The sequence below is a fragment of the Hevea brasiliensis genome, unplaced genomic scaffold (genome assembly GCF_030052815.1).
Source record: "Hevea brasiliensis isolate MT/VB/25A 57/8 unplaced genomic scaffold, ASM3005281v1 Scaf5, whole genome shotgun sequence".
NCBI lineage: Eukaryota > Viridiplantae > Streptophyta > Magnoliopsida > Malpighiales > Euphorbiaceae > Hevea > Hevea brasiliensis.
Genome location: NW_026615028.1, coordinates 1526333 through 1551927, shown reverse-complemented (window position 1 = coordinate 1551927; position 25595 = coordinate 1526333). Strand labels below are relative to the sequence as shown.

The 25595-nt window shown below is 35.8% G+C and overlaps 5 protein-coding genes across 11 annotated transcripts; 1 reads left to right on the top strand and 4 right to left on the bottom strand.

Moving 5' to 3' along the window:
- Positions 1-1695: 1695 nt before the first annotated feature.
- On the top strand, positions 1696-7362 carry LOC110638437 (probable inactive leucine-rich repeat receptor-like protein kinase At3g03770). 4 transcript variants are annotated; one of them, XM_058142458.1, is made up of 10 exons: positions 1696-2295; positions 2428-2501; positions 2905-4311; positions 4448-4581; positions 5189-5429; positions 5747-5952; positions 6050-6102; positions 6285-6396; positions 6539-6824; positions 7000-7362. In XM_058142458.1, exons 3-9 carry the CDS (start codon positions 2982-2984, stop codon positions 6809-6811), a joined length of 2349 nt encoding a protein of 782 aa, XP_057998441.1. In that variant the 5' UTR covers positions 1696-2295; positions 2428-2501; positions 2905-2981; the 3' UTR covers positions 6812-6824; positions 7000-7362. The 4 variants fall into 4 exon arrangements, with proteins under 4 accessions (XP_057998441.1, XP_021644683.2, XP_021644682.2 ...); XM_021788991.2 differs by having other exon boundaries at positions 1697-2295; positions 2894-4311; XM_021788990.2 differs by having other exon boundaries at positions 1697-2295; positions 2363-2501; positions 2894-4311.
- A 1009-nt stretch (positions 7363-8371) lies between these two features.
- On the bottom strand, positions 8372-11284 carry LOC110638438 (ubiquitin-conjugating enzyme E2 2). Its single transcript, XM_021788994.2, has 5 exons — positions 11138-11284; positions 10993-11018; positions 10500-10589; positions 10191-10279; positions 8372-8726 (listed from the first exon to the last, which is right to left on the bottom strand). The coding sequence occupies exons 1-5, from the start codon at positions 11260-11262 to the stop codon at positions 8598-8600; spliced, it is 459 nt and encodes a 152-aa protein (XP_021644686.1). The 5' UTR covers positions 11263-11284; the 3' UTR covers positions 8372-8597.
- LOC110638421 (LOB domain-containing protein 20-like) lies at positions 11252-14465 on the bottom strand. Of its 2 annotated transcripts, none has more exons than XM_058142461.1 (3): positions 12915-14465; positions 12014-12330; positions 11252-11382 (listed from the first exon to the last, which is right to left on the bottom strand). In XM_058142461.1, exons 1-3 carry the CDS (start codon positions 13296-13298, stop codon positions 11280-11282), a joined length of 804 nt encoding a protein of 267 aa, XP_057998444.1. In that variant the 5' UTR covers positions 13299-14465; the 3' UTR covers positions 11252-11279. The 2 variants fall into 2 exon arrangements, with proteins under 2 accessions (XP_057998444.1, XP_057998443.1); XM_058142460.1 differs by having other exon boundaries at positions 11288-11417.
- On the bottom strand, positions 12211-16571 carry LOC110638445 (histone-lysine N-methyltransferase SUVR3). Of its 2 annotated transcripts, XM_058142459.1 has the most exons (3): positions 15911-16571; positions 14739-15146; positions 12211-12330 (listed from the first exon to the last, which is right to left on the bottom strand). In XM_058142459.1, the coding sequence occupies exons 1-2, from the start codon at positions 16527-16529 to the stop codon at positions 14758-14760; spliced, it is 1008 nt and encodes a 335-aa protein (XP_057998442.1). In that variant the 5' UTR covers positions 16530-16571; the 3' UTR covers positions 12211-12330; positions 14739-14757. The 2 variants fall into 2 exon arrangements, with proteins under 2 accessions (XP_057998442.1, XP_021644693.1); XM_021789001.2 differs by lacking the exon at positions 12211-12330 and having other exon boundaries at positions 14606-15146.
- Positions 16572-20337: 3766 nt separating this feature from the next.
- LOC110638447 (probable zinc metalloprotease EGY1, chloroplastic) lies at positions 20338-25092 on the bottom strand. Of its 2 annotated transcripts, none has more exons than XM_058142455.1 (10): positions 24579-25092; positions 23194-23658; positions 22974-23117; positions 22304-22405; positions 21981-22192; positions 21769-21819; positions 21618-21687; positions 20917-20985; positions 20699-20749; positions 20338-20604 (listed from the first exon to the last, which is right to left on the bottom strand). In XM_058142455.1, exons 1-10 carry the CDS (start codon positions 24939-24941, stop codon positions 20446-20448), a joined length of 1686 nt encoding a protein of 561 aa, XP_057998438.1. In that variant the 5' UTR covers positions 24942-25092; the 3' UTR covers positions 20338-20445. The 2 variants fall into 2 exon arrangements, with proteins under 2 accessions (XP_057998438.1, XP_057998439.1); XM_058142456.1 differs by having other exon boundaries at positions 22974-23114; positions 24579-25091.
- Between the last annotated feature and the right edge of the window lie 503 nt (positions 25093-25595).

The following is a 25595-nucleotide window of genomic DNA, read 5'->3' as shown; positions in this document are numbered from 1 at the left end:
TTAGCTAGGAAAATAAATTAAATAATGTATTTAAATTTAATTTTTATACTATCTTATTCTAAATAAAAAAAAAAAAAAGGATAACAGCGTTAGTAATCGTAGTGGTGACATGATTGGGATAGTGACAGTAGAAGCAAGTTAATAAGGTAATGATGATAGTGACATTATTAAAAATAAATTAAAAAAATTAAAATAAATAATTAATTATTATATTTACTTTTTATATATAATAATTATTTTGTTATTTTAATATAATTAATTATATTATATAATTATTATTTTATTATATTAAATTTCTTTATTATCAAATAAGATAATTAAATATGTGTTATAATTATGATTACAGTGTAATTTTAATTATGTCACAACAAATATCATTTAAATTATTTATGAATAATTAAATTTTGATAGTGTTTTTTTATATAATTAATTCTGATTAAAATTTAAATTTAAAATTTTATAATTTTAAAAATAACTTAAATGCCACTAAAAGCTTAATTATTTTGATAGTTTTAAATTTTATTAAATTATTTTTTTAAACGATAAATTGAATTTTCAAACAGTAGATGGTTTTATGGTCAATTGAATGTTGATTAATGAGGAGAGTTTATTTCAAAAGGTACCCTACCTCATCAAGATGATGGGAAATGGATTTTCAATTTTTTTAGAGTGCTAAAATTAGATGAAAATGAATTTAATAATTATCAAATTAAATATATATTAAAATATATATAATATTAATTAAAAAATATATAAAAATACATATAAATTTAAATATATAAATTTAATTTAATAATTAATAAATTTATTTGCATATAAATTTAAGCTATCGCTTTCTTATTTTTAGACTCACATAGCTCAATAATTACAGAGTGAAATAACATTGGGAAATTTCAATAATTGAGGAAAAAAGTACATTTATTAATGAAAAATTGTTCAGTGCTAAGCTGGATTGCATATGGAAAAGCCAAGTTTTTACTCTTGCCAATTTTAACATGCCACGTGCAATTTGCCAAATTGTTATTTGTTCTGTTCTTTTTTTTTTTTTAAATATTTTCTGGATTTCGTTTCTAGCATTTAAAATTAAAAATTATTAAAATAGTATGAATTAACAGCTAGGGTTTCCTCATTTTTATATTATGGGTGCCACGTCCAATAATTCAGGATATATATGTATATCTTTATCCTATAGCAAATGCCCCTTCTGCAACTTGTTTCTATTCACATTACATGTTTGAAATAGATTATTGCGAGATCTGAATTTGCTTTTATGCTTGGTTGAGGCTGTAATCAAGATTTTATTTTTATATATTTATTTTGATTTTTATATAATTAAAAAATAGGTTTTCCTTTCAATTATGATTTGCAATGTTTGCATGAATATGATGTTTTAAATTCAAATAACTAGAGCAGGCTACAATAAATAATTGAAAAGTTCTCAAATTTCCAGCCAAATGAAAGAGGGATTAACTGTTACTTGGAGAGAGAAAGAAAGGCGCCAAAAGTAACAGACGATGCATATAGAACCAAGTAGTGGGTCCATGATTCGAAGTGACGGGACCACAGAAAGCCAAAGCTCACCGGACCCAGAAAGTGAAAGCTTACAGTACAAAGAGACACTACATGCCTAAGTAGTAAGCACCACACCCACCTGCCATGCATATGCATATACAAACATCCATTTGTATTCAAAATTGTTTAATCAAACAAATCAAAGCTAAACTCTGGTTGTGGGTTTGCCAGGGAGTCTGATAGGGAATAAAGGCTTCTATTCTGCAACAAGAATCTTTTGCTTTTTCTTTTCCATGGCCTTCTCTTTAGACCTTCAAAAGAAGAAGCACATGAAATAACTGGCAAAATAATAAGTTTGTTGGGGTTTTTTTTTTTTCCTTATTCTTGAGAGAAAAAAGATGAAAGTAGTGGTCCATATCTGGTATTTCCAGGTCACTTCGGTGTGATTTATGACTGCTACAAGTTTCTTTGAACCCGTGTCACTAAATTGTCCTTGCCTGTGAAAAGAGACTAATATTTGTCAGCAGGATTTGGACTCTCCTGGTTGACATGTTTCTCAGTGTATGGCTGTTGAGGTTTCTGGATTTTGCGGAAGCTATTTGGTTTGGTTTTTCATCTTCCTATTTGCTTTGAGGATCGGAAATCGGTCTTTGATTGAGTTTTGACTATGGTGAAAATGTGAAATGCAAGGAAACATGCAAAATCTGAACTGGCTTTTAAGGCATTTTTGAAGATTTTGTCTTCTATGTGGAGGGTTCCTTTGGAGTTAGAGAAGAAGCATCGGTGGGTATGTCTTCATTTGTAAGTCATAATCATCTATTAGCAAGTTTTAATTGACTTTTTGCTACAGAAATTAAGCACAAACTTGTGGTTTGGGTTTGCTGTCGTATTCTTTTTTGATTTTGAGAGGAAAAGATAAGCAGTATTTCAAGATCACTTGGTGGTTTTATTCGATTATGAGGTCCAAAGTGAAGCTGGTTTCCCTGGAGGTAAGTTTTTTCCTCATTGAATATCAAGAATGCTATTTTCAATTATAAGCTAAGGAGTTGAAAGAATGATAGAAATATTTTATATGCGCTCAACATGATAAATTCCTCACTAAAATTAGTTAACAAGGAATCCTGCAAAGCAAATATGCAGTTTCTGCAAAAGAGTAAATTTTTAAAATTGTTTGTACTCTGAATGTCATTTTTGTGGTGGTGATGTTCCATTTCTATGAACAGATTTGGTTCTTCTGTCAATTTATGAATTCTTGAACTTATTTTAGGTGGTTGTGCTTTCTGTGTGCGTAACTGCATTAATAGTTGACTTCCTAAGTTCCAATGCAATTTTAGAATTAGTACTTGGCATAAACTAGTTACTAAGCTGCTGCTTTTCTTAGGAATCTTGCAGATAATGCTCTTTTTCTAGTCCTCCAGAGCTCTGGATATCTTCTATGCTTTGTTGTACTGGTTCTGTATATACAATCAATGGCAAAGACATTCGAGCATTCTGCAATCTTAGTTTTCATCATCATTTTGCTTTTAGTCGAACATTCAGAGCAGCTACAAACCTCCCAGGGTCAGACCCTTCTAAGAATTCAGCGGCTTCTTAACTATCCATATATTCTTAACGGTTGGAATAGCACCACAGATTTCTGCAATACCGACCCAAATTCATCTGTTACTGTGGTTTGCTATGGGGACAGCATAACACAACTGCATATCATTGGCAACAAAGGATCCTCTATGTTGCCTAGGAACTTTTCAATTGATTCATTTGTGACTACACTTGTTAGCCTTCCAGACTTAAAAGTCCTGACACTGGCTTCCTTAGGTTTATGGGGTCCACTGCCTGGTAAAATTGCTCGGTTGTCATCATTGGAAATACTGAACATGAGTTCCAATTTCCTATATGATCCCATTCCTGAAGATCTTTCATCACTAACTAGCCTCCAGACGCTCATACTTGATGATAACATGTTTTCTGGCGAGTTACCACATTGGCTGGGTTTACTACCACTCTTGGCTGTTTTGAGTTTGAGGAAAAATATGTTCAATGGGTCATTGCCAAGTTCATTTAGTGATTTGGAAAATCTTAGAGTTCTTGCACTTTCACATAACTACTTCTATGGAGAGGTGCCAGATTTTAGCAGTTTGACAAATCTTCAAGTGCTTGACTTGGAAGATAATGCTTTTGGACCCCAGTTTCCTCAGCTTGGAAACAAGTTAGTTACTCTTGTCCTGAGCAAGAACAAATTCAGGGATGGCCTCCCAGCTGAAGTGAGCTCATATTATCAACTTCAACGTCTAGACCTCTCACACAATAAATTTGTGGGGCCATTTCCACAATATTTGTTATCTTTGCCTTCCATAACTTATCTAAATGTTGCAGATAATAAGTTCACAGGAGTGCTTTTTGAAAATCAATCTTGCAGTGCTGACCTTGAATTTGTGGATGTGTCCTCAAATCTTATAAGTGGACACTTGCCTGAGTGCCTTCACTCAGATTCTAAGGAAAAGATCATGTATGCCGGGAACTGTCTAGCAACAAGGGATCAAAGTCAACATCCACTTTCCTTTTGTCGGAATGAAGCATTAGCCGTAGGAATTTTGCCTCAGCACGAGAAAAGGAGACGAGATTCTAAAATTATTGCATTGGGTGCAATTGGAGGGATTGTTGGAGGAATTGCAATTGTTGTTTTGATTTTCTTGGCTGTTAAAAAGTCCAATGCCAGGAAGACAATCAAGAGACCTACAACAAGACTAATTTCAGAGAATGCATCAACTGGGTACCCTTCAAAGTTACTCTCAGATGCAAGTAAGATATCATTTCTTTCTGTACTTTGGGGGCATGTTCCTGCCAGCAGCTAAGTATAACTAATAGAAGAAATAATCAATAATTAAGTGATTGGAAATAATAAGTCTTACAGATTAATTGTTGGCAAAACCTGAAGGGTATATATCTCAAACAATGAAGTTGGGAGCACTTGGCATTCCAGCTTACCGTTCCTTTTCTTTGGAGGAGCTTGAGGAGGCTACAAACAACTTCGACACAGCTACTTTCATGGGTGAAGGCTCTCAAGGGCAGGTATACCAATCTGGTGTAAATATATACCTGAAATTTGTTTAATATTGTATATGCAACACTCTAATCTCCTTTGAGGATAAGCTTTCTTCCATGCTTTCTCTATTGATAGCTGAGATAAGTTTTCAAGTACATCCTGAGTACAATTTTCTTGATTGCCTTTGCATTGCATTCTTATAATTCCTTTTTTTTTCTTTTGTTTTCTTCAATAACTGGATTTAATTTCTTTTTTAGCCTTTTTAAACATTGAATAAATAAAGACAGGTTTGTTTATGCATTGTTTTTCTGTTATTATTCTCATCATTAAGGCGATGATAGTCTGTGGTGTATTCTTGTCCACGGATCATGAATGCATTTGGGCAAGTTTTGTGCTGCCATTAGAACTTCTATCACTTGTTACTATTAGTTTGACACTAGGCATGTTTATGTAGCTATTCTTTTTTATCATTTTCATTTACATGATGGAAAGGACTGAAAGGATGGTTTTCAATCTCTTAGAGGTGCTTTTTGGTAAACTGAATTTCAAAGAATCCATCCTAAAGATTAGTGGTATTAACCATGAACTGGCTTTCCTAATCAAAAGTTTGTATAACATTTTTCATGCTTTCAGATGTATAAGGGCCGGCTTAAGAATGGTTCCTATGTTGCCATTAGATGCCTAAAAATGAAAAGGAGTTACAGCACCCAAAACTTTATGCACCATATAGAGCTGATTTCAAAACTGAGGCATCGAAATTTGGTCAGTGCTCTCGGACACTGCTTTGAATGTTACTTGGATGATTCAAGTGTCAGCAGAATATTTCTTGTATTTGAATATGTGCCAAATGGCACACTAAGGAGTTGGATCTCAGGTAATTCATATAGTTTCTCAAATTTTCTCTAGACTTAAGTTTACAAACTTGTCAAAAGTTGAATTTTCTCGAGACCTTTGATCCTGTGCATATGTTCGAATATGGAATTCGGTAGTGCTATGACTACATGCTATGCTTTTTGTTCAAGTGAATTGTCTGTTCAATCTCACTTTATGCATTTGCAACTTAGAAATTGTAACATAGCATAGGGACAGAAAAAATGCCTCCGGATATATTTCATGCTGTAATTTTCGTTAGCTTGTAACTCTTTGTTGTTGTTGGTTTTTCAAACATTAGCATTTTCATTTTTCTGTCAGAGAGACATGCCAGACAAACACTTAATTGGGCACAACGAATAGCAGCTGCAATAGGTGTAGCAAAAGGCATCCAGTTTTTGCATACAGGGATAGTGCCAGGAATACATTCAAATAATCTGAAAATAACAGATGTTTTGCTGGATCAGAACCTTGTTGCAAAAATTAGTAGTTATAACCTGCCCTTATTAGCAGAGAACGCAGGAAAGGTATTTTGCTCTTCCTAAGGGATCTTTGTCTGTTTTTTTTTTTTCCTTTGGGCCATGAGACATTGAGATTAAACTTGGTGTTCAACTCATCTTGCAGGTTGTCCATGGAGTTTCTTCTGGTGGATCCAAAGATCCTAGCTCCAGTTCAAGGTTAGTACTAACTTCTGGGAAATTTTGAGTTGACAGACGTGTAAATGGCAGTTTGATAGAAATATTAGACGAGAAGGCCTTAAGGCATTCAGTGCAAAGCATCACTGTCTACCTTGCATATAGGCAATTTAAACAGAGTTCCTAATGCCTTGAGCTTTTGTTTGAACTTCATTTTTTAATAGGACAAATCAAGAAGAGAAGATTGATGTGTATGACTTTGGAGTAATGTTACTTGAAATCATTGCGGGAAGACCCCTGAACCACACGAATGAAGTGGATGTTTTAAAAGATCAGGCAAGAGCAATTCTGCTTTATTGTTATATTTTGCTCAGAGGAAACTCTTTTCTAATGTGTTTTCATAATTGAATCCATACCATCTCTTTTTTCATTGATGGTGAGGCTCTTACAATTCTATGATATTACATAAATTCTGCAGTTACAAGTTGGCATCACTAGCGACGATGCTGCTAGAAGGAGCATGGTTGATCCAGCTGTTCAGAGGGGGTGTCCGGATCAGTCATTGAAGACAATGATGGAGGTCTGTGTAAGGTGCCTGCTTAAGAACCCAGCAGATAGACCTTCAGTGGAGGATGTGATGTGGAACTTGCAGTTTGCAGCTCAAGTTCAGGATGGATGGCGGGGAGATTCTAGCGAAGGCTCTCCAGTCTCACCTTCAAATCCTCCACGACTACACCTTACGGTTCCTTAGCAGCACTGTTCAGGTTTAGATGCTTCCATCTCTATCATTATGAAATAATTTTTCCCATGTTACCTTAGTGTACCAATGCATTTCACAAATCAAATATAACAGTCTGTGAAATATTAATTCAAAAGTCAGTTGCATTTTGGGATCTCCCATCTTGCCATTTTAATTACATGTAAAATCTTATGTTGCAGGAAATGACAGTTACCAGAAGAAAAGAAGTTAGAATTTTGAAAAATACCACTTATACAGAGCTTTTCTTGCCAGTCTATTCATCCTTGGCATGGGTAGAGTCACTCTGCCATTATCTAGTTGCTTATCTCTTTACTTTGTGATTATCAAGGTAGTAATTTTCTCTCAACGGCGAGTTTACCGTTCAGGATTTATGTATACCAGTTTTCGAAGAAAGAAAAAATGGCAATCTGCCCGCAAAAATGGCAGCTTTGAATGATGATAAATGGGTTGCAAATCATGTATTTACATGATCTCTTCCTAAATACTGTAATATGTTCTGCATTTTAAATTACATTACACCCACTAGCGCACATTACCCATCATACCTTTTTCACTTGTAAACTTTGCTTGTCATTGCTTCTAATTTTCTCTGGGAACGGACACATGGGAAGGGATCGCAAAATCGTAAACAATCCAAAGTTACTACAAGCTTTTTATCACTATTGAATCAGAAATGAATATTCTGCAAAACAACCCACACGTAAAACCGTAAAACCAATAATAGATTGCATTGAGGATCTCATAACCAAAACCAAACAATTCATATACACCTGCATAGATATACAAGGGCGGTAATTGCATGCCCCATAAAAATTGTCCCAAAGGAACATGGGAATCTGAAGTTGCATTGGGAACAAACATCAACACGTCAGCTGCATATGCCAAACAAAGTAGTACTTCAACGAAATACGTCTAGTACGTTGGAGCATTGTCTTCCTAGTGCAGTTGATAAAATAACCAAACTAGTCATTTCAGTGTTTTGCAGCCTTCTGTAGTTCTTTCCATGTCATGCATCCAAATCCACAATCTACAGGGTCTGCTGAATATCCATGTAGAATTTCAAATACAAGCCTTCTCCACGGGGGAGAATTTAACTTTCTGGAACAGCCAGTTAACAAATAAAATGTGAATATTAAAGAGAAACAAAATACATATCACCAAAAACATACTTCGTTCAACGCACTCGTTTAAGATGTTCTACCAATTAACAATGCTTTGATTTTTGTCTCATTTTAATTTCAAAACACAAGTGATTGACCCCTGTGCAAACCTATGGATTCAATGGTTTTAGCAGTCTTTGTGGTCCTTCACAGGTGAACGTGCACTTGCACCAACATCCATCTGCTGTAATCACAAATATTTCAGGATGAATAACTCAATAGCTTATGCAAAAACATCCACATAAAAGATTAAACTACCACCAAAAAATAACTGAATAATCATTCATAATGATTGAATGTTGTATTAAGAACTGCACAAGAGAAACCCTTCTCTAGGAGCAAGGGCACAACTCCATTAACAACTATCTGCTCAGGACATAACAACTTGAACTACCACAAACAACAAACAAGACTTCCTATACACATGATAATGTCTTGTACACAAGGTGATCAAAAAACAATCATAAGAAAACATAGAGGCTAACAAGAAATTCAAGTAGCTTTTGCTAAAAGGCAGAAATGGAATCGCTCAAAGAAAATACAACAAAAATGCACACTGCCAGACCACTCTTTTGTCTTCCAATACAGCACAGGTTGCTGGTGCTTTTGTAGGGTTTTCAGTCAGCAGTCCAGCTCTGCTCCACTATTTCACGCACTCTTCGGTTGTACTCCCGCTTATTCTCGCTCAACATGCGAGCTGCTTCAGAGTTTGCAGGTGAGTTTGGGTTTGGATCACAAAGCAGGGACTGGTTAAAAGCACGTAAAGTAACTCTTGTTAGTAAACGCATTTCACTTGGGAGATATGCAAACAAAATTTCTTCAAAGTGGCAATGACATCAATGACAATCTGCATACAATGACAAAAGTGATGCCTTGAAACATATGAAAGAAACCAATTAAATCTAAGTGTCATACAAGATCTAATATCAGTTAATGATTCCTTAAGCACAAAGCTGGCAATGGGTGAACTTCACATCCAGAGTCCAGAAGCACATTAGCACAGCACAGAGCTCAGTTACTTCTAATCATGTTGATATCAGGCATAACGTGATACAACCTACTTGCAAATGGGCCATTAGGTGAGTTAAAGAGGTGTCCTGGTCAAATTTGCTACTACTATTATTAGCCTCTTACACATTTGAATCTAACAGATCTAAAAGCAACCAATAACTAAACTCCATGCCATGAGTATTTATGACTCCTGTATGCTGAAATGGCCTAAAAAACCTACAAACTCAGGTCTCTAGCTACACTTTCCTCTGGTACATATCATGACTAAGAATGCAATGACAGGAAAACAATGGCATCCAGATATGCTCAGGATTGCAAATTTAAAGAATATGCCTAATCTTGACATTTAGTCTTATGCAATTTTATAACCCAGCAAAAACTTTACAGCCTTAGAAATATCCTCAACAATATAACACAGCTTGGAATAACTCTTATGCAAGAATAATTTTATAATAAAATTCATGTGTCGCTATTGTTGCAAGACTGAGGGACGAGAGATATTGGGGGGCAGATGAGTTGCTGTTGCGAGATTGAGGCGAAGATGAGCAAGTCCGATGGGATTGAAGGATTCCAGATAGATGCGATAGGGGCGACTGACGAGAGAAGGACAACAATTTTGGAAGGCACTTGGGTGAGGCACGTAGAAGCATAATCATGAAGGAGGGACAGCAAGGGACACTTAAGGTCAAGTCGAGGGAGGAGGGACCAGGAAGGGACAGAGCAAGGGTGAGGCTGGAGAATGAAGATGGCAAAAATATAGGGTATAAAATGGCGGGACTTAAAGTTAAAAACAGCAGAAATGGTTATGGGAGTTAAAATTCAGTCGGTTCGGTTAGTTTAGTTCTCTTATTGAACTAACTGAACCAAAGTGAAAATTTGAAAATCGAATCGAAAAACCGAATTAGTTTGGTTTGGTTCAGTTTTTTTGTTTATAATCGAAAACTGCTTATCCCTACTCAAGACCCTGGTCTGCCCACTTGTGCTCTAAACCCAGAATCTAAAATCTGGCAACAGTCAAAAGTTTCTCAATTGAAATTAATTTGAAAACTGCTAGTGAGTTCTCAATCTCAAAACTTGACCACATAAAAATGGCTATAGTTTAAACACATCCCCAAAAGTCATTACAATAATTATTTTTCTCTCTTAAAAAAAATTATTCCTTACTATCAACATAAGAAAAGTGTCAAAGAAAGTTGAACCTGAATAGAGGTAAGTATGGCAGCCACATCATATATTGGACTCCATTGATTTTGTAAGATATCTAAGCAAATGCTTCCATCTGCATATACTGATGAAATCCATTCAAACAAAGTCAGAGATTAAAGGATTGTAATTCATCCCCAATAATCAGGACAACGTACTAAGAAAACCAAATGCCCGTAATACACACAAAATATATGAGCACGAAGTGAAGTACAAGTCAGAAAAATACACAGAGAGACAATATAAGCAAGCAGTTCATCATTAATTGAAAGGCAATGAAATACATAAGCACGAAATCAATATACTATTTGGATGAAACATTCGTGAGACAAAGCGGACTGTTGGAGGTTTGTTGGGATAATCCTCTGTGAATTGCAGAGTCAACTTAAACGTTCCTGCAAAAAAAAAAAAAAGATCACAAATAGGTTTCATGCCACGATGAACAAGTTGGTAACATAAACTACACCATCCGCACGCACACATTTACATTTACAGCACTGAAAACGAACCAAATCCCAAAAGTAATCGAATTTTACATACACCTCAGCTTTTTTAAGAAATAAAAAGAATTCATCCACAGTCTCAGTGCAGCAGCTTAAATATGCATAAATACACGCATATTTATTATATATCAGCCTAATTATTTATAATATAAAGCCTCTTGATTTGCAGGAATGAGAATCACCCCACCAAAAGGGGGGAAAGCAAAATTAAATTACAAGCATGATCCATCAAAGACATAAAAATAATCCACCTAAATGATTTAAAATACGAATAGGAAGAATCATAATTACCCACCTCCATCCCAAGGAGTATCATCAGGCCTACAAACCCAGAAAAGAGAAAGAAAAAAAAACAGAGACAGAGAAAACAGAAACGATAAAAGTAAGTAAGAAAGAAAAGCCAGAAAAAAGAAGGAAATAAGGAGAGAAGAAAGAGATACCCAAAAATGACAGCGTTCCAGAGCAAGACATGGTTTTCTTGAGGGGCACCGCTAATGCCCGCAGGAGGATCCTGCTGGAGCCTCTTGAAATCCCTCATCAGCCTCTTCCTCGCTGGGGTGGACATGATTCAGATTCTATTTTCTAGAGGAAGAGATCTGAGGAAATCAAAGAAAGATCCATGAGAGAAAGGCTCTTCCTTCTTCTTGCGTATTTCTGAAGCAAGTCCCAAGCGGGTCCAATTTTTCTGTCGTCATTTTTGGATTTTTTTGTAAATTCTCTCTAAGAAAAAATGGGAAAAAAGTCTATTAATTCTATAATAGAATATACATAATTAATTATGGAGATTTTTTAAATAATAAAATAACGTAAAAAAGAAATTATTTAGAAAATGAGTTTTTTTTTGGTTAAATAAGCATACTAATTCTACTGTTATTTTAATTTTTTTAATTTTATTTTTACTTTTTTAATACTAACTCTTTCTATGTTATTATAATAAAAATACTAAAAAATATAAAAATTTTAATTTTTAATGTACAATATTCATAATCAACCCATAGAAGCTAAATTTGCTTTGAGCAAAGGTTCGCTCAAATTTCTTTAGACTTGATATGAGTTATTTGCCAAAGTCCTATGGCATCCCTTTGATAAAGAATGGGAGAATATTTGTGTTTCACGTACACACACATATCAAAGATGCATTATATATATATATATATATATATATATATATATTTCTCATAAAAACAGTATATTGATCAGCTGGAGTATATTTAGTTATATTTATATCTAAATTGTATAAGAGCAGGAAAACTATATGTGAAGATAAAATTTCTTGAGTGGAAATCTTAAAGTTTATCTCTGTGATGAAGTATTACATCGGCAAAAATGCCGGGAATATCCGGCTCTGTTCCTCATCATCTTCCCCGTCATGGGATGGCCGGGAATGCTGGAGAGGCTCCAAGCTATGAGAAGATGGAGCAGTGTCAGTGACAAGGTCAAAGTTGGAGGTGAAACTGCTCATATTGATGAGGTTAGTGCAAGCTGAGGAGTTGTTAGAGTAGGCTGGTTGAAGATGTTGGTAATGATGAAGCTGCTGCTGCTGCTGGGAGTTTTGAAGAACATTTGCCATTTCAAACCTACTGTTTATTAGCTGAGTTTGGACCATTGCAAGCTCGGCTTGCAAAGATGCAACCTGCAATTACCCAAGTATCCTAATTATTAATAACAGGTTCTGTCATAAGAATGACATTATAATCCAAGATTTATTTTAATATTAACAAGGGAAAAGCTAATAGAATAACATTAGAAGAGTGAGTTGAGGTTCTCTTTTTGATCAAAGAGAATGATGTGTCAAGCATCTCAACTGATCAATGACACAAATGGAAGGGTAAGTAATTAAGAGATGAAAACAAAATATATCATCTTTAACGCTCTCTATCTTTAATTAAATTTGTTTCTCTCTTCCAGAAAGCACCAAAGAGCATTATGGTTGTGACTGGAATATAGCTTCCTAAATCACGTGGCCAACAACTGCAGAAATGTCCCATTTGCATAAAATCATCCTTGCCCACGTAAGTTTATATAATATATAATGCCATTCTGTTGCCTAGTCTTTTAGAAAGTTAGAATAAACAAGATTATCAAGAAAAAGAAAAACAAGGAAATAGTAGTGGTAGCAGTAGTCATCTCAAGATCAGTACCTGCACCATTTCCTTGTTTGTTAAATCACAAAGAAAAGCAAAAGATATAAGGTCAAGGACAATCAAATTAATGAACCTGTTGTTGCAGAGCAAGTATGGTGGACACACAACCATAAACCGGATCAGATAGTCTTGCCTGAGCTTCATAAGATATTGTAACAACCGCTTCATGCCTCTGGTTCATCGGAATGTGCAGCAACAGCTTGGACACATTACTAGCACCAAACACCTTATGCACCGCTGCAAATCGGGCTGCACCCTGGTCTGAACCAAAGTGGGGTGCAAAAATGCACCCACTAAGGCATTTCCTCCTCAAGAACTTGCATGCTCCGCAAGAAGCCACAGCAGGAACTGGCACCGGTCCAGCAACCGACTGGAGCTCCACCGGCATGGCTGAAGCATGCTTGCTGATGACTTTCCTTTGAATGTCGGACGTGGCATCGCATTCAGGATCAGCCATTAGCGATTATATGAATATCCAGGATTTGAGAGAAGAAGAAAAGAAAAGGCTAGTGAAAGAGAAAGGTGATGAGGTGGGTGTTATATATGTGAAACAAAATGGAGGGGAGGCACGTTAGTCTTGTGGTGGGTTGGCAAGGTGAATGTGGTAAGCTTTCTAGCTTTCTAGCTTTCTTCTCATCCCATTTTCTTCTTTCTTTTTAAATGTTTACATACCTAAGTACACCTAATATATTCGTATTTTTCAAATTTATTATTATGGTCCGTACCCCACTAATATTATTATAAGCATGTTACTGGTATACATAGAGTGATAGGATGGTTGGTAGAGGGCAGAGTGAATGAGAGGAGTGCGAGGAGCATGTGCAAATAGAGAGCTAGAAATAGGTTTAATTAGATATGGTTTAGAGAATGTAATATTATAATGGTAAATAATGTTAGTGTGCCTGTGTGTGTTTTAACTTGAAGAATGTTGCCTTCATGGGAAGGCACAAGATTTGTGCTGCCCGTGGCGTGTGGGATATAGAAAACCAAGTGCTAGACGTGCACCTGTGTCATGTCTTATGTACCATGAGAGGAAATAGAGAGCTACCCTGTTTGTGATTTGTAATCTTAATCTTTGTCATATAAAGGATGTTTCTTTGTCATTTTTATTGTCTTTTTCTTTTCCCTTTATTTAGTCGTGGGCAGTTAGGTGTCCTGGATAACTGGTATTGAATAAATAGATGTGGGAAAGGTACACTTGATTTCCGTAGACTGAAATAAGAGCTATGAGTCATGAGGTCGACTCCTATTAAAATTCAAAATCAAAATTTCTCGGTCTTAGAGACAACTTCAATATCATTGAACTAAAAGCTATTAGTTCATGCTAGAAGTTTGCACAATTGAAAGTTAGCCTCTCCCAATTCCCCACTCCAAATGGAGGATGAAATGAGTAATAATCTGTTAATCATTGAATTCAAAATTTTAGCAGGAAGTTTTCATACCATTACTAAAATCTCCTTGCACTAGTGCTGTTTCCTAAATTGGGATTTCAAGTGTTCAATTCATACACAAATTCGAGCCATACCACAACTATCATAATAATTCCTGGTTGTAAATATACTCACAACTACCATAACAGTTCCTATTGTAAAATTGAAGTTTGGATTTGATTGAACTACCACCTGATTTCCTAGAAAAACATTGATCAGCACTAACTGATGCAAAGTCAAGTGATAGTTTTGATCAAATACTTAAAGGGCTACATAACTAATCTGCCCATCAGACAGCATAGTGAGCAGGAAAGCACAGAGCACAATAGAAAACTACCTTGCAATCTTGCATATGGATAAACATTAAAAGCCACCATTTTCAATATAATTTCAAACAGCATTGCAGTATATCAATTGAATGAATGTTCCATTCTCTATAAAAATGGCCACTCATATTATAGACCTACCTCATGTGGTTTTCTAAGATTAAGTATGCTCTGAGGGCAAAATTCCAAAACAGCAAGGGCTGCCACAAAAACATTGCAGGCCCTTAGACCTGACCCTAATTTCCCCATAGCTAAAAGTGAGCTCTTCTCCTTCTTTTATGTCTTTAGAAGCAAAGAAACACAGACGAGGCAACAAAGCTCCTGAACTTCTCACTAGCATTGTTGACAGATTCCCGCCATCACAAGAATGGTTAATGAATCTTGCAACATTTCCTGTTCTTGTGGCATCAATATTCACCCTCAAACAAGCCTTTCCTGACGGAAGATGCTCTCTCACAACTATAAGAGCTGAAGAAAATTGGCCAGCACATGTGAGCTCATCATAGATTTGTTGCCGGCTTCTGGCTTCTTTGGTCGTTAAGAGTTCACCTGTTCAAGCAAAGTTCAATCAGAATGAAGTCTAAAACAAGACAGATAATCACAGGCAATCACTTCTGGACCAGAATGCTCCAAGAAACAAGATGTCATGTCCATGGGATAAGATATACAACAAAAAATAATAAAATAACAGAGATCAAAGAGAAAGAAACAAACAAATACAAACCACCTGACAGGCACAAAACTTTAAACAGTTTAATGAATATTAATATAATAGTAAACACTTCTCCTATTTGACTAAATGTAATGGGACATAAAATCCATAAGAGGCATATGTGTGAATATAAGAATTGACAGCATTAAAGCGAATACCTCAATTATTTTAGCAGATCAATCACAAAAACACATCACTGCATATGTTCAGTATTTCCTATTTCATCCCAGTACTAAAATGCTAAACTTTGCTTCAAATGGGAATGTAAACTACTCAAAAGCACCATACACCGATTTTCTCCTATAATCCCTCTCTCTGATTGCATATATAGTGTTTATCAGTTCAGTGAATTTCTTTGCCAAGAACTCGCAACAAGTACCAGGCTTCTTAACACTTGGCTCCTATGATTCTACCACCTAGCTTTAGTTACAATATAGTTATATTACCAATCACATAGGATAAACTACCATCAATATCCTCCCAAAAATGTCACATAAGCAGAATCCAGAGTCCCAAGATTGCAAAGTTATTGCTGAAATAACAGAATGCCCTTTTTTTTCCATTTCCAAAATCAAATCAATGGGTGACAGAAAACATATACCAGCATATTCGCAGACAAATTGGCCTTGCCGAATCAGCTGATCAGCATACAAGCACCATCCTTTCTTCTCATCTCTCAAAATCTTCAACTTAACAGAAAGCCCTCTCTGAGTCAACCGATTCCTGCAATCCAACCCACACTCACAACTCAGTCCGCACTCGCTCATTATGCCCATCTCCAGCTCGTCCAAGCCCAAAAGTTCACACCCAGATGCACCTCCCTGCTCGCACGCTTCACAATCACAATCACACCCAGATACGCTCTCCCCGACTGGGCACATGGAGGCAGCAAAACGCGAGGAGCCCCAAGGTTGGCGTTGGGGAGACTGAGAAGGAAGGATTTGAGATGGGGCATATAGGAAGAAGGCATAAGGGCGGTGATCGACTGCGTTATGAAATGGCACAGGAAGGTTCTCAAGGGATCTGGAAGCGTCAAAGGATCGTTGGATAGTGATTTTTTTGGAGAATTGGGATAGGGATTTGCAGGTCAAGGAGATGCAGGCAAGCTCTTGTGGGGTTAGCCATGGAAGGATAAGCTCTGCGCAGTGGATTAAAGGATGATGCTTATTTGGATCTTCTTCTTCTTCCCAGTTGCTCTTTTTCTTCGCTTGCTCGCACATCTTCACAGCTGACTTCGCTACGAGCGTTAAACTCAACTCAACTCAACCTTCATAAAAAAAAAAAAATTAGAGTCTGCTATACAGAATAATTTTGAGTTAAATATTCAGAAATGTATAATGCTTCTAAGTGCGTTACTCTCCTCCAAGTCAATTTAAGTCTATCTCTTTTTTTCATTCTATCCTATAACCTAATATGTTCTACTTGTCTAACTGGAGCCTCCGCATGTCTACGCTTTACGTGACCAAACCACCTCAATCTCCCTTCTCTCAACTTATCTTCAATCTCCCTTTTCTCTAATACTCTCTTATTACGGACTTTATCTAGTCTAGTATGGCCACTCATCCACCTTAACATTCTCATCTCTGCAACTCTTATCTTAGATGCATACGACTCTTTCAGTGCCCAACACTCACTACCATATAACATAGCCGGTCGTATGGCTATACGGTAAAATTTTCCTTTCAATTTATTGGGAATCTTACGATCACATAAAACTAACATTCTCCTCACATCCCCCATCTACTTGAAGGACTGAGCCTAAATATTTAAAGTGATTACTTTGTAACAGTACCACTCCATTCAAACTAACTCCTTCCCTATCACCAGTTTGGCCTTCACTGAACTTGCAATGCATGTATTCTGTCTTCGTTCTACTTAACTTAAAACCCTTTGACTCTAGAGTACTTCTCCAAAGTTCTAGCTTTCTATTGACTCCTTCTCATGTCTCATCTATCAGAACAATATCATCCGCAAACATACATCAAGGAATACTCTCTTCTATATGTTTCGTCAGTTCATCTAAAACTAATGTAAAAAGGTAAGGGCTTATGGCTGATCCTTGATGTAATCCAATTGAGATCGGAAAATCTCTTGTGCCCCTCCCACTGTGCACACAATAGTAGTTGCTTCTTCATACATATCTTTCAATACTTGTATGTACCTAATAAATACCCTCTTTTGTTCTAACAATTCCATAAGACCTCTCTTGGAACACTATCATAAGCCTTCTCCAAATCAATAAAAACCATGTGTAGATCTTTCTTCACATCTCTATATTTCTCCATCAAGCTTCTAATGAGAAAGATCGCTTCCATAGTTGAACGATCGGGCATGAAACCAAATTGATTAAGAGAGATAGAAGTATCATGACGTAGTCAATGCTCCACCACTCTCTCCCACAACTTCATAGTATGGCTCATGAGTTTAATTCCCCTATAGTTTGAGCAACTCTGTATGTCTCCCTTATTTTTAAAAATAGGTACTAAAATACTCTTCCTCCATTCATCAGGCATTTTCTTTGAGTTTAGAATCTTATTAAATAATTTAGTTAACCATGACACTCCTATATCTCCCAAATACTTCCACACTTCAATTGGTATTTCATCGGGTTCACAGGCTTTACCCACTTTCATTCTCTTAAGTACTTCCTTTACTTCTAAAGATCGAATCCTTCTAGTATAATTTATATTTTTTTCTATTGTTCTATAATCTATATTCATGCTATTACCATTTTGACTATTATTAAAGAGATCATTAAAATAATTTCTCCATCTTTCTTTAATGTCCTCATCTTTCACCAACACTTTTCCTTCTTTATCCTTAATGCACCTAACTTGATTGAGATCTTGACATTTCCTTTCTCTACTCCTTGCTAATCTATAAATATCTTTCTCCCCTTCTTTAGTTTCAAGTTTCTCATATAACTTTTCAAAGGCCTGTGCTCTTGCTTGACTAACTGCCTTTTTTGCCTTTTTCTTTGCTATCTTGTACTGTTCATATGCCTCATTATTATCACATTTAGGTAATTTCTTATACCATTCTCTTTTTCTCTTCACTGCCTTTTGTACTTCTTCATTCCACCGCCATCTCTCTTTTGAGGGTGGTCCATGTCCTTTAGACTCTCCAAGTACTTTTCTAGTTACTTCTCTAATCTTTGATGCCATCTGTATCCACATATCATTGGCCTCCATATCTAGTTTCCATACTTCGGACTCGAGAAGCTCATTTTTGAACTTCACTTGCTTTACTCTTTTGAACTCCCACCACTTTGTTTGAGCTATACTATTTCTTCTGACCTTACTTGAATTGTTCCTAAACTTGACATCCAAGACCACCAACCTATGTTGACTTGTTAAAGCCTCTCCTGGAATGACCTTGCAATCCTTGCATAGAGCTCTATTTGTCTTCCTGGTTAAGAGGAAGTCGATTTGACTTCTATGTTGCCCACTTTTGAAAGTCACTAAATGTGACTCTCTTTTTATAAAGCAGGTATTTGCTAGTATTAAGTCGTATGCCATAGCAAAATCCAGGATGCTTTTCCCTCCTCATTTCGACTGCCAAAACCAAAACCTCCATGAACATTCTCATAACCTTGTCTATCACTTCCTACATGTCCATTCAAATCTCCACCAATGAAAACATTCTCTTCATTCGGTATGCTTTGCATTAAATCATCCATATTTTCCCAAAATCTTTGTTTACTCTCACTGTCTAGTCCTATTTGTGGGGCATAAGCACTAACTATATTTATTGTTTCTCCTTCTAGTACTAGCTTTACTAGTATAATTCTATCTCTTACTCTTTTCACAGCTACTACTGCGTCTTTCAATGTTCTGTCTATGATTATACCCACTCCGTTCTTGTTTCTCTCCTTTCCGGTAAACCACAGTTTGTACCCTGAATTACCCACTTCCTTACTTTTCTCTCCTACCCATTTAGTCTCCTGGATGCAAGCAATATTCACCCTTCTCCTTTCCAAGGTATCCACAAGCTCCATTAATTTTCCTGTAAGTGATCCAACATTCCAAGTACCAACCCTGATCCTCCTCCTATCTTGCTCATTCCTAATTGGTCTCCTTCTATGATATCTTCTATTGTTTTCTATGTCTATCTTGTGTTCTGTTCCACTATTTGTTCCACTATCTGTCCTATGGACTAACTTCTTTACCCACACCCGTCCATGATGTGGGAATCCTTGCTCACTTAACACCACACCCGGACGCCGGCATGACGCATCGCTTTCGGTGAACGCCCTACACCCTTGCATATTTATCACTACACCCGGGTTCAGATGTAGCGCGTCGTTAGTAGAGGACGCCCCAACGTTTATATCATTTGAATCCATATCATAGGGTGTGACGAAATTTTTACGCTGGTTGTCACCTACCGCAACCCTCCTCCTTTATCCGGGATTGGGACCGGCTAAGCGCAAACTACTTAGGCGGAGTTTTATTTAAAAAAATAAAAATAAAAACGTGTCATTGGATAAACGACCTGCCGTCTCACACGCCGAGTACTTTCAAATGCGCCCATTATTTTTGTGTTACGAAGAATTTTATGCATACTTTTGATTAATTTATTATTAAATAAATATAAAAATACATTTTTCACATAATTTATGTATCCATATAAATATAATAAAATTAGTCTTATAAATAACTTCACCTAAAAGTGACAAGCTTTTTTCTTCTTTTTTTTTTGTCTATTTTACGGTTCCCTTAATGAATATTTCTATTTTGAACCCTTGATATGCTTTTAGTGATTACAGGCATTTTAAATTAGGATTTCCATTTTAAGCTGCTAACCACACAGATTGTGGCCTTTGATTATTCCCCAAATGCTGTTGATTATTCACACATTCACAACCTCAGCAGCTCTGCCTTTTGTAGCAATGATCTTTTAAAAAGAATAGTAATATATTGAGCCAGAAATTAGAGCAATGAATAAAACTTCGTGGGTGATTTTGAAACCGACTGTAAGTGTCCCTGGCTCGAAGGAATACATGAAAAAAATGGTGAAGCTATAGTAAAAAAAAAAAAAAGTTAAATATTAAAAAGGTAAATACAAATTGAACGCGATACCCTCTTTCTATCACTTGATTATTGTCAAAATTGGCTTTATTCTTTGTACTATACATCAAAACGTGGTTACAAGACCTATACCTAGCTCCTCAGCAAGCTCATCCCCTACAGGAAGAAGCGTCAACAAAACTAGGAAAATAGCTGTTATAACAGCCGCTTTCCTCCATGTACCAACCTCTGTCACGTCATTCAAGCATGGTTTTTCTGGAGCTCTCTACACATACATTATCAACAAAGAATCATGAGAAAGGATTTTACAGATTGGGACACTACATATATCTATAGTGTAACCTCTATAATTTCCCTACCTGACATATCAAGACGTACAGTCCCCATGGGAGAGATAATGGTCCACCAAGCTGAAAAGAAGGGAATAAAAGAGATTTTAATTGCACAAAAATATATCAGGAAGTATTAAGACAATGGTGCAAGAGTACTGGTTATTCAAGGAGAAAGACCACATGGTGATGCAACATGGCCATAGAGGTTTGATAATAATGTGAATGAGACTAGGCATTCGGCATACCACTCCCAAACCAAGTAAAGTGTAAGTTGTCAAGCCAAACCCAACTAGTGCATTTTTCCCAAAAGCACCCTGCAAAAATATGTAATCAAGGCTAAGATGTGGATGGAAATAACAAAAAGGAATAATGGCTTTTGCTACTGAGGAAAGACTAATAATTCAGAAAGAGAGGAATGGCATATTATAAGCAATGGTTATGAGGTTAGGATGAGTTGACCTACAAAGCAATATATACAATTCACCTTAAAGAGAATATTTGAGTGTGTGAGAAAGAAGGAGAAAGCAAGAAGCATAAACACATCTACATGAATTCTGTAGATTTGCAACTGATAAAGCTTTGCAAGGGATGCTGAGGCTTCACAGACATTTTAAGACAATTCAAATTTTGAAAATAAGATTTCATATGGAAAACAAATATGTTCAACTCCAGCATCAGACATATCTTCTACGTTAAGATATCACCTTTTTTAAGTGATGAAAACAATAATATGTATAATTACTCCTATCATTTCAGAAATTCACGTGGGAACAATTCATGTTGATCATCTGTATTCATAGTTATATGCCATTTTGCATACATATCAGGAACTGTTCCTAAAAAGACTAGGTGAAGTCCTTCATCCATTAAACTATAGTAGAAATCAATGAAACAAAGAAGACCACAGACTTACATGCTGCCTGCATAAAAAAGGACGCAGAAGTACCTGTACAGCTCTTCCACCATCAAGGCACCCCACAGGAAGCATATTAAATGCTGTTGTAGTTAAGCCACACCTACCACAATGATTTATATGATAAGCATATTTCAAGATCTAATATAGAGAATTAAGAAAGTTTCAAGGATGGTAATTTTACCAGCCTGCAATCACTAGAGGATGAATAGAAACTGTTGCAGCATGCATTGCTCTGCACATTTACAACAGCAATTTGTTATTGAAAATCCATAGACAAGATATGCTAGACAAATACTGGAGGAATCAAAGTTGTTCCCTGAATTATCTTCTTAATTTGCATGCTCATGCTTCTTTTAATTAAAGAAAAGTCATTGATGCACGAAAGAGACATACGCATAACCAAGAATGGCTCTGCTGATTAGTCCAAGAAGCAAGGAGCCTTGAAACAGCATGCTAGGAACCTTTACTAATTCTCCTGCAGCAGTTGGATTTGATGAGAGCAGTAGGCCAACAGCAAACATAGAGAAAGAGAGTACAGCACCCGCAAAGGGACCAGCTAGTGAAATGTCAACTTTTGTACTCCGATCAGGAAGAATAGATTTGAACTACATAATAAAAATTAGCAATCAGCAAAATATTAATTCATCTTCCTCATTCTTCTATAAGCATAAAATAGATATTAGTTCCATGTATGAAGTTTCACATAAAGAATTAACCTGAGTGATTGCTCCAAAGCTGCCAAGAGTAATGTTAGGAATGAAGAAGGGAATGCTTAGCTTTATTTTCTTCGGGAAAGCTGCCAGGAAATGCCCAACTTCCTGCATGTACCCAGCTTCATCACATACATATAGGAACAAAAGGTAGAAAGAGTTTGAAAGATGAACTGGAAGAAGACTAATCTATGAATGGTTAGCAAAAATGATAAAGAAGTAAAATGACATTTGATCTCAAAACATATGCATATAGTGTCACTCAAAAATTCATTGGATTTGCTATCATACTGCTGTGATGCACTTTTGAGAGTCCAGAATTTTCCTCCAACACCAATTAGACCAAACCGGAAAAACTTAATAAGTTGATTTTGCTTAGTAAGACTTGAAAAATTAACCTACTTAATTCAGAATGTCAAATGGCACATTGCAGATAATACAGTGCCCAGTTATTCTGTTATCTTAGCTGTCAACCAAGGCCCTGACTTCTTGTTGTATTTAGAAATTTACTTACAGAAACATCGTATGGTGTGCTTATGTTATGATCTCTAAGTGCATATAACTCGAACAAAAAAACAATAACACAGGCAAAGAAAGAAGATTTGATCTCAACCACATAACTGTAAATTTTTTCAAAATATATATCAAAACCATAGAAAATAGGAGATTTACTTACATGAAATAATAAAATTCCTAAAACACCATAAGCTAAGGGCAACGCTGATTCCACAAATGGGAATAGTAACTCCATATCTGGTGGCTCAATGGCATTTGGATCTGTAAAGTACTTCACCATCTCTGGAGGTAGACGATTGATCTGCTAATGACATTAAAAATATGACTGCGTACAAGCATCTAGGATTCATGCATGATGTAGAAATGAACAATTAGGTCACCTGAGATGCAATTCCTAACTCCACAGACGAGCCAATGGTTAAAAGGAACAACAAAAGAGCAATCACATATTGCCAAAGTGTTGTTGGCCCGGGTTCTGAAACCTCTTTTCGTAGCAAACCGAAGCTAACACGTGGCCCACCACGTGGATCTGGTCCTTCTGAATTGGGTTCCTCCACCATAAAAAGGTTGTATTTATCACCTGTGATCTCAGCCAGCTGATTCTGTAGCTTGGCAAAAACATTTTCTCTTTTTCCCCTTAAATTACCTAGGAAAAGAATGCCCTCACCAAAGTCTCCAAATGGCTCTTCTTTTGTTACCCAGAATGTTGAATAACCAAAAAGCTTGTCCTTGATTAGCTTTACATCAGTGGGATCAACCTTCTCAGGTCCAAGAAGCTCCATCAATTTAAAAGAGTCAACTTGGAAATTGTTGTAAGCTTGTCCAACTGGGGATATAGTTGGTGGCTGAAGAAGGAAAACACTGATGTCAAAATCAAAGTCATCATATACTATATTTGGCTAAGGGATGAAAGCAAGTATTTAGGTATATTTATACGTTCCCATCCCATTTTCAAGAATCATCTTTGTTGCACCTAAAATCGCAGAAACAGACTCTGCATTGGTTCGGACTTGGTGCATTCTAGTTCTTCTTAAAAATGTAACAAGAGAGGAAGAGGCAAAAGACACTAAGGGTCTTTCGGCTTAAGGCTTTAACTGTTCAAAAATATTAACATTGCATTTGCAGAAAGCCTTGCATATGTAGAAAGCATTTCCAAGGGAGTCAATACCAAATTTGATTTCATAATCCAAAGTGAAAATGCTTCTAGTTTTATAAAGCAAAACTGAAGTATACCCAAAACTGATGAGATTTTCAATATCATTAAGCACCGATAAAAATGCACAGAATAAAAATTTCTTGATTGTGAAGAAATGCTTATACAGAATTTGAATTGCAGACTAATCCCACTCCAGTGTCCAACTACCTACAGAAAGAAACCTAAACCGTCAATTCTAGTATTATAAACTCTTAATATCACCCACTCAAATTTTACCTGGTATCACAAATATCAAACCTGGTCCCATATATTATTATTATTAATACATACAAACATACATACATGTTGCCCATAAACCCATTTATGAAGAGTGTACATAATTTAACAAACAGAACTAATGGCATATCGGTAGAAAAAAAAATGCAACCAAACACAGCCAAAGGTTTACTTGCATTTCATTTTTCAACTTCAAAAACACTAGTAAACAAAACCCAGCCCCAGGATAAAGTTATCCTATGCTGAGAATTATCAACAAAAAAATCAAAATTCCACAAAATAGGAAAATTTATTTAAAAAAAAAAAGCGAAGAAAACCAAGAAAACAGTGTACCGTTGAAGGAACAGAAGCAGGCGGCTCATCGGAGCCAAAGTCATTGGCTGCTCTTCCGCCGTTGTCTTCAGGCTGCACCGTTTTGACAATGGAATCTTTAATGGCCGCGTCCTTCTTATCATTATTATTCTCTATGTCGCTATGACTATCGTTCTTAGTACTTAAACACCTAATTCTAATGAAATTGGTAAACGAAACCTCCTTCGTTGAAATTCCTTTACACAAGAAGTATGAAGTCTCCTTCTTCTTCATCTTCCTCGGATGAAACGCTGGAAATCTCTCCTTGTTGTGATCGTTGGCCGAGGGACCTGAACACAGTCTCAAATTCACAGTGCTAAAGCTACAGCTTGTGAGAGTTCCCATCCAATCAAATAATCCAGCGGAGATGAAGAAAAACCTCTAAAATTGTGTCGTTTTAGCGAAATGAGGAGGACGAGAGAGAAATACAATGATGAGCTCAGCTGAGCTCCCGTGGGTGGGCATTATATCTTCATTGCCCCGATTTTAAAAATATCTTTTTTTTTCCCCTCAAAATGTATATATTGTTTTATTTTACCGGATAATGGAAAATAATTAATCATACGATAGGGGTGAGAAAAAAAAAATAATTAAATTAAAAAATTGATTAATTAAATTTGTAAACTCACTGATAGATTTATTTAGATAATCAACTGTTGATTAATCTAAATAAATTGAAATACTTATATATATATATAATTTTTTTATATATAATATTGTTGATAAATTAATATTTTTAATTTATAATTAAAATATTTAATAATTATTATTTTAAAAGTAAAATTTAAATTAAATACCATGAATTAAATTTTTTATTAAAAATTAATTAAAATCAACAGATAAAATATGATCAAATAATTAAATTAAATGACTAAAAATCAAAATATTTATAAGTTTTTCTAATTTTAATAATAAATTTAATTAAGACAATTAAATTTATCCATTCACAAAATAATTCAAACTTTTTTGGTTTAAATTAGATTTAAGCATTAAAAACTC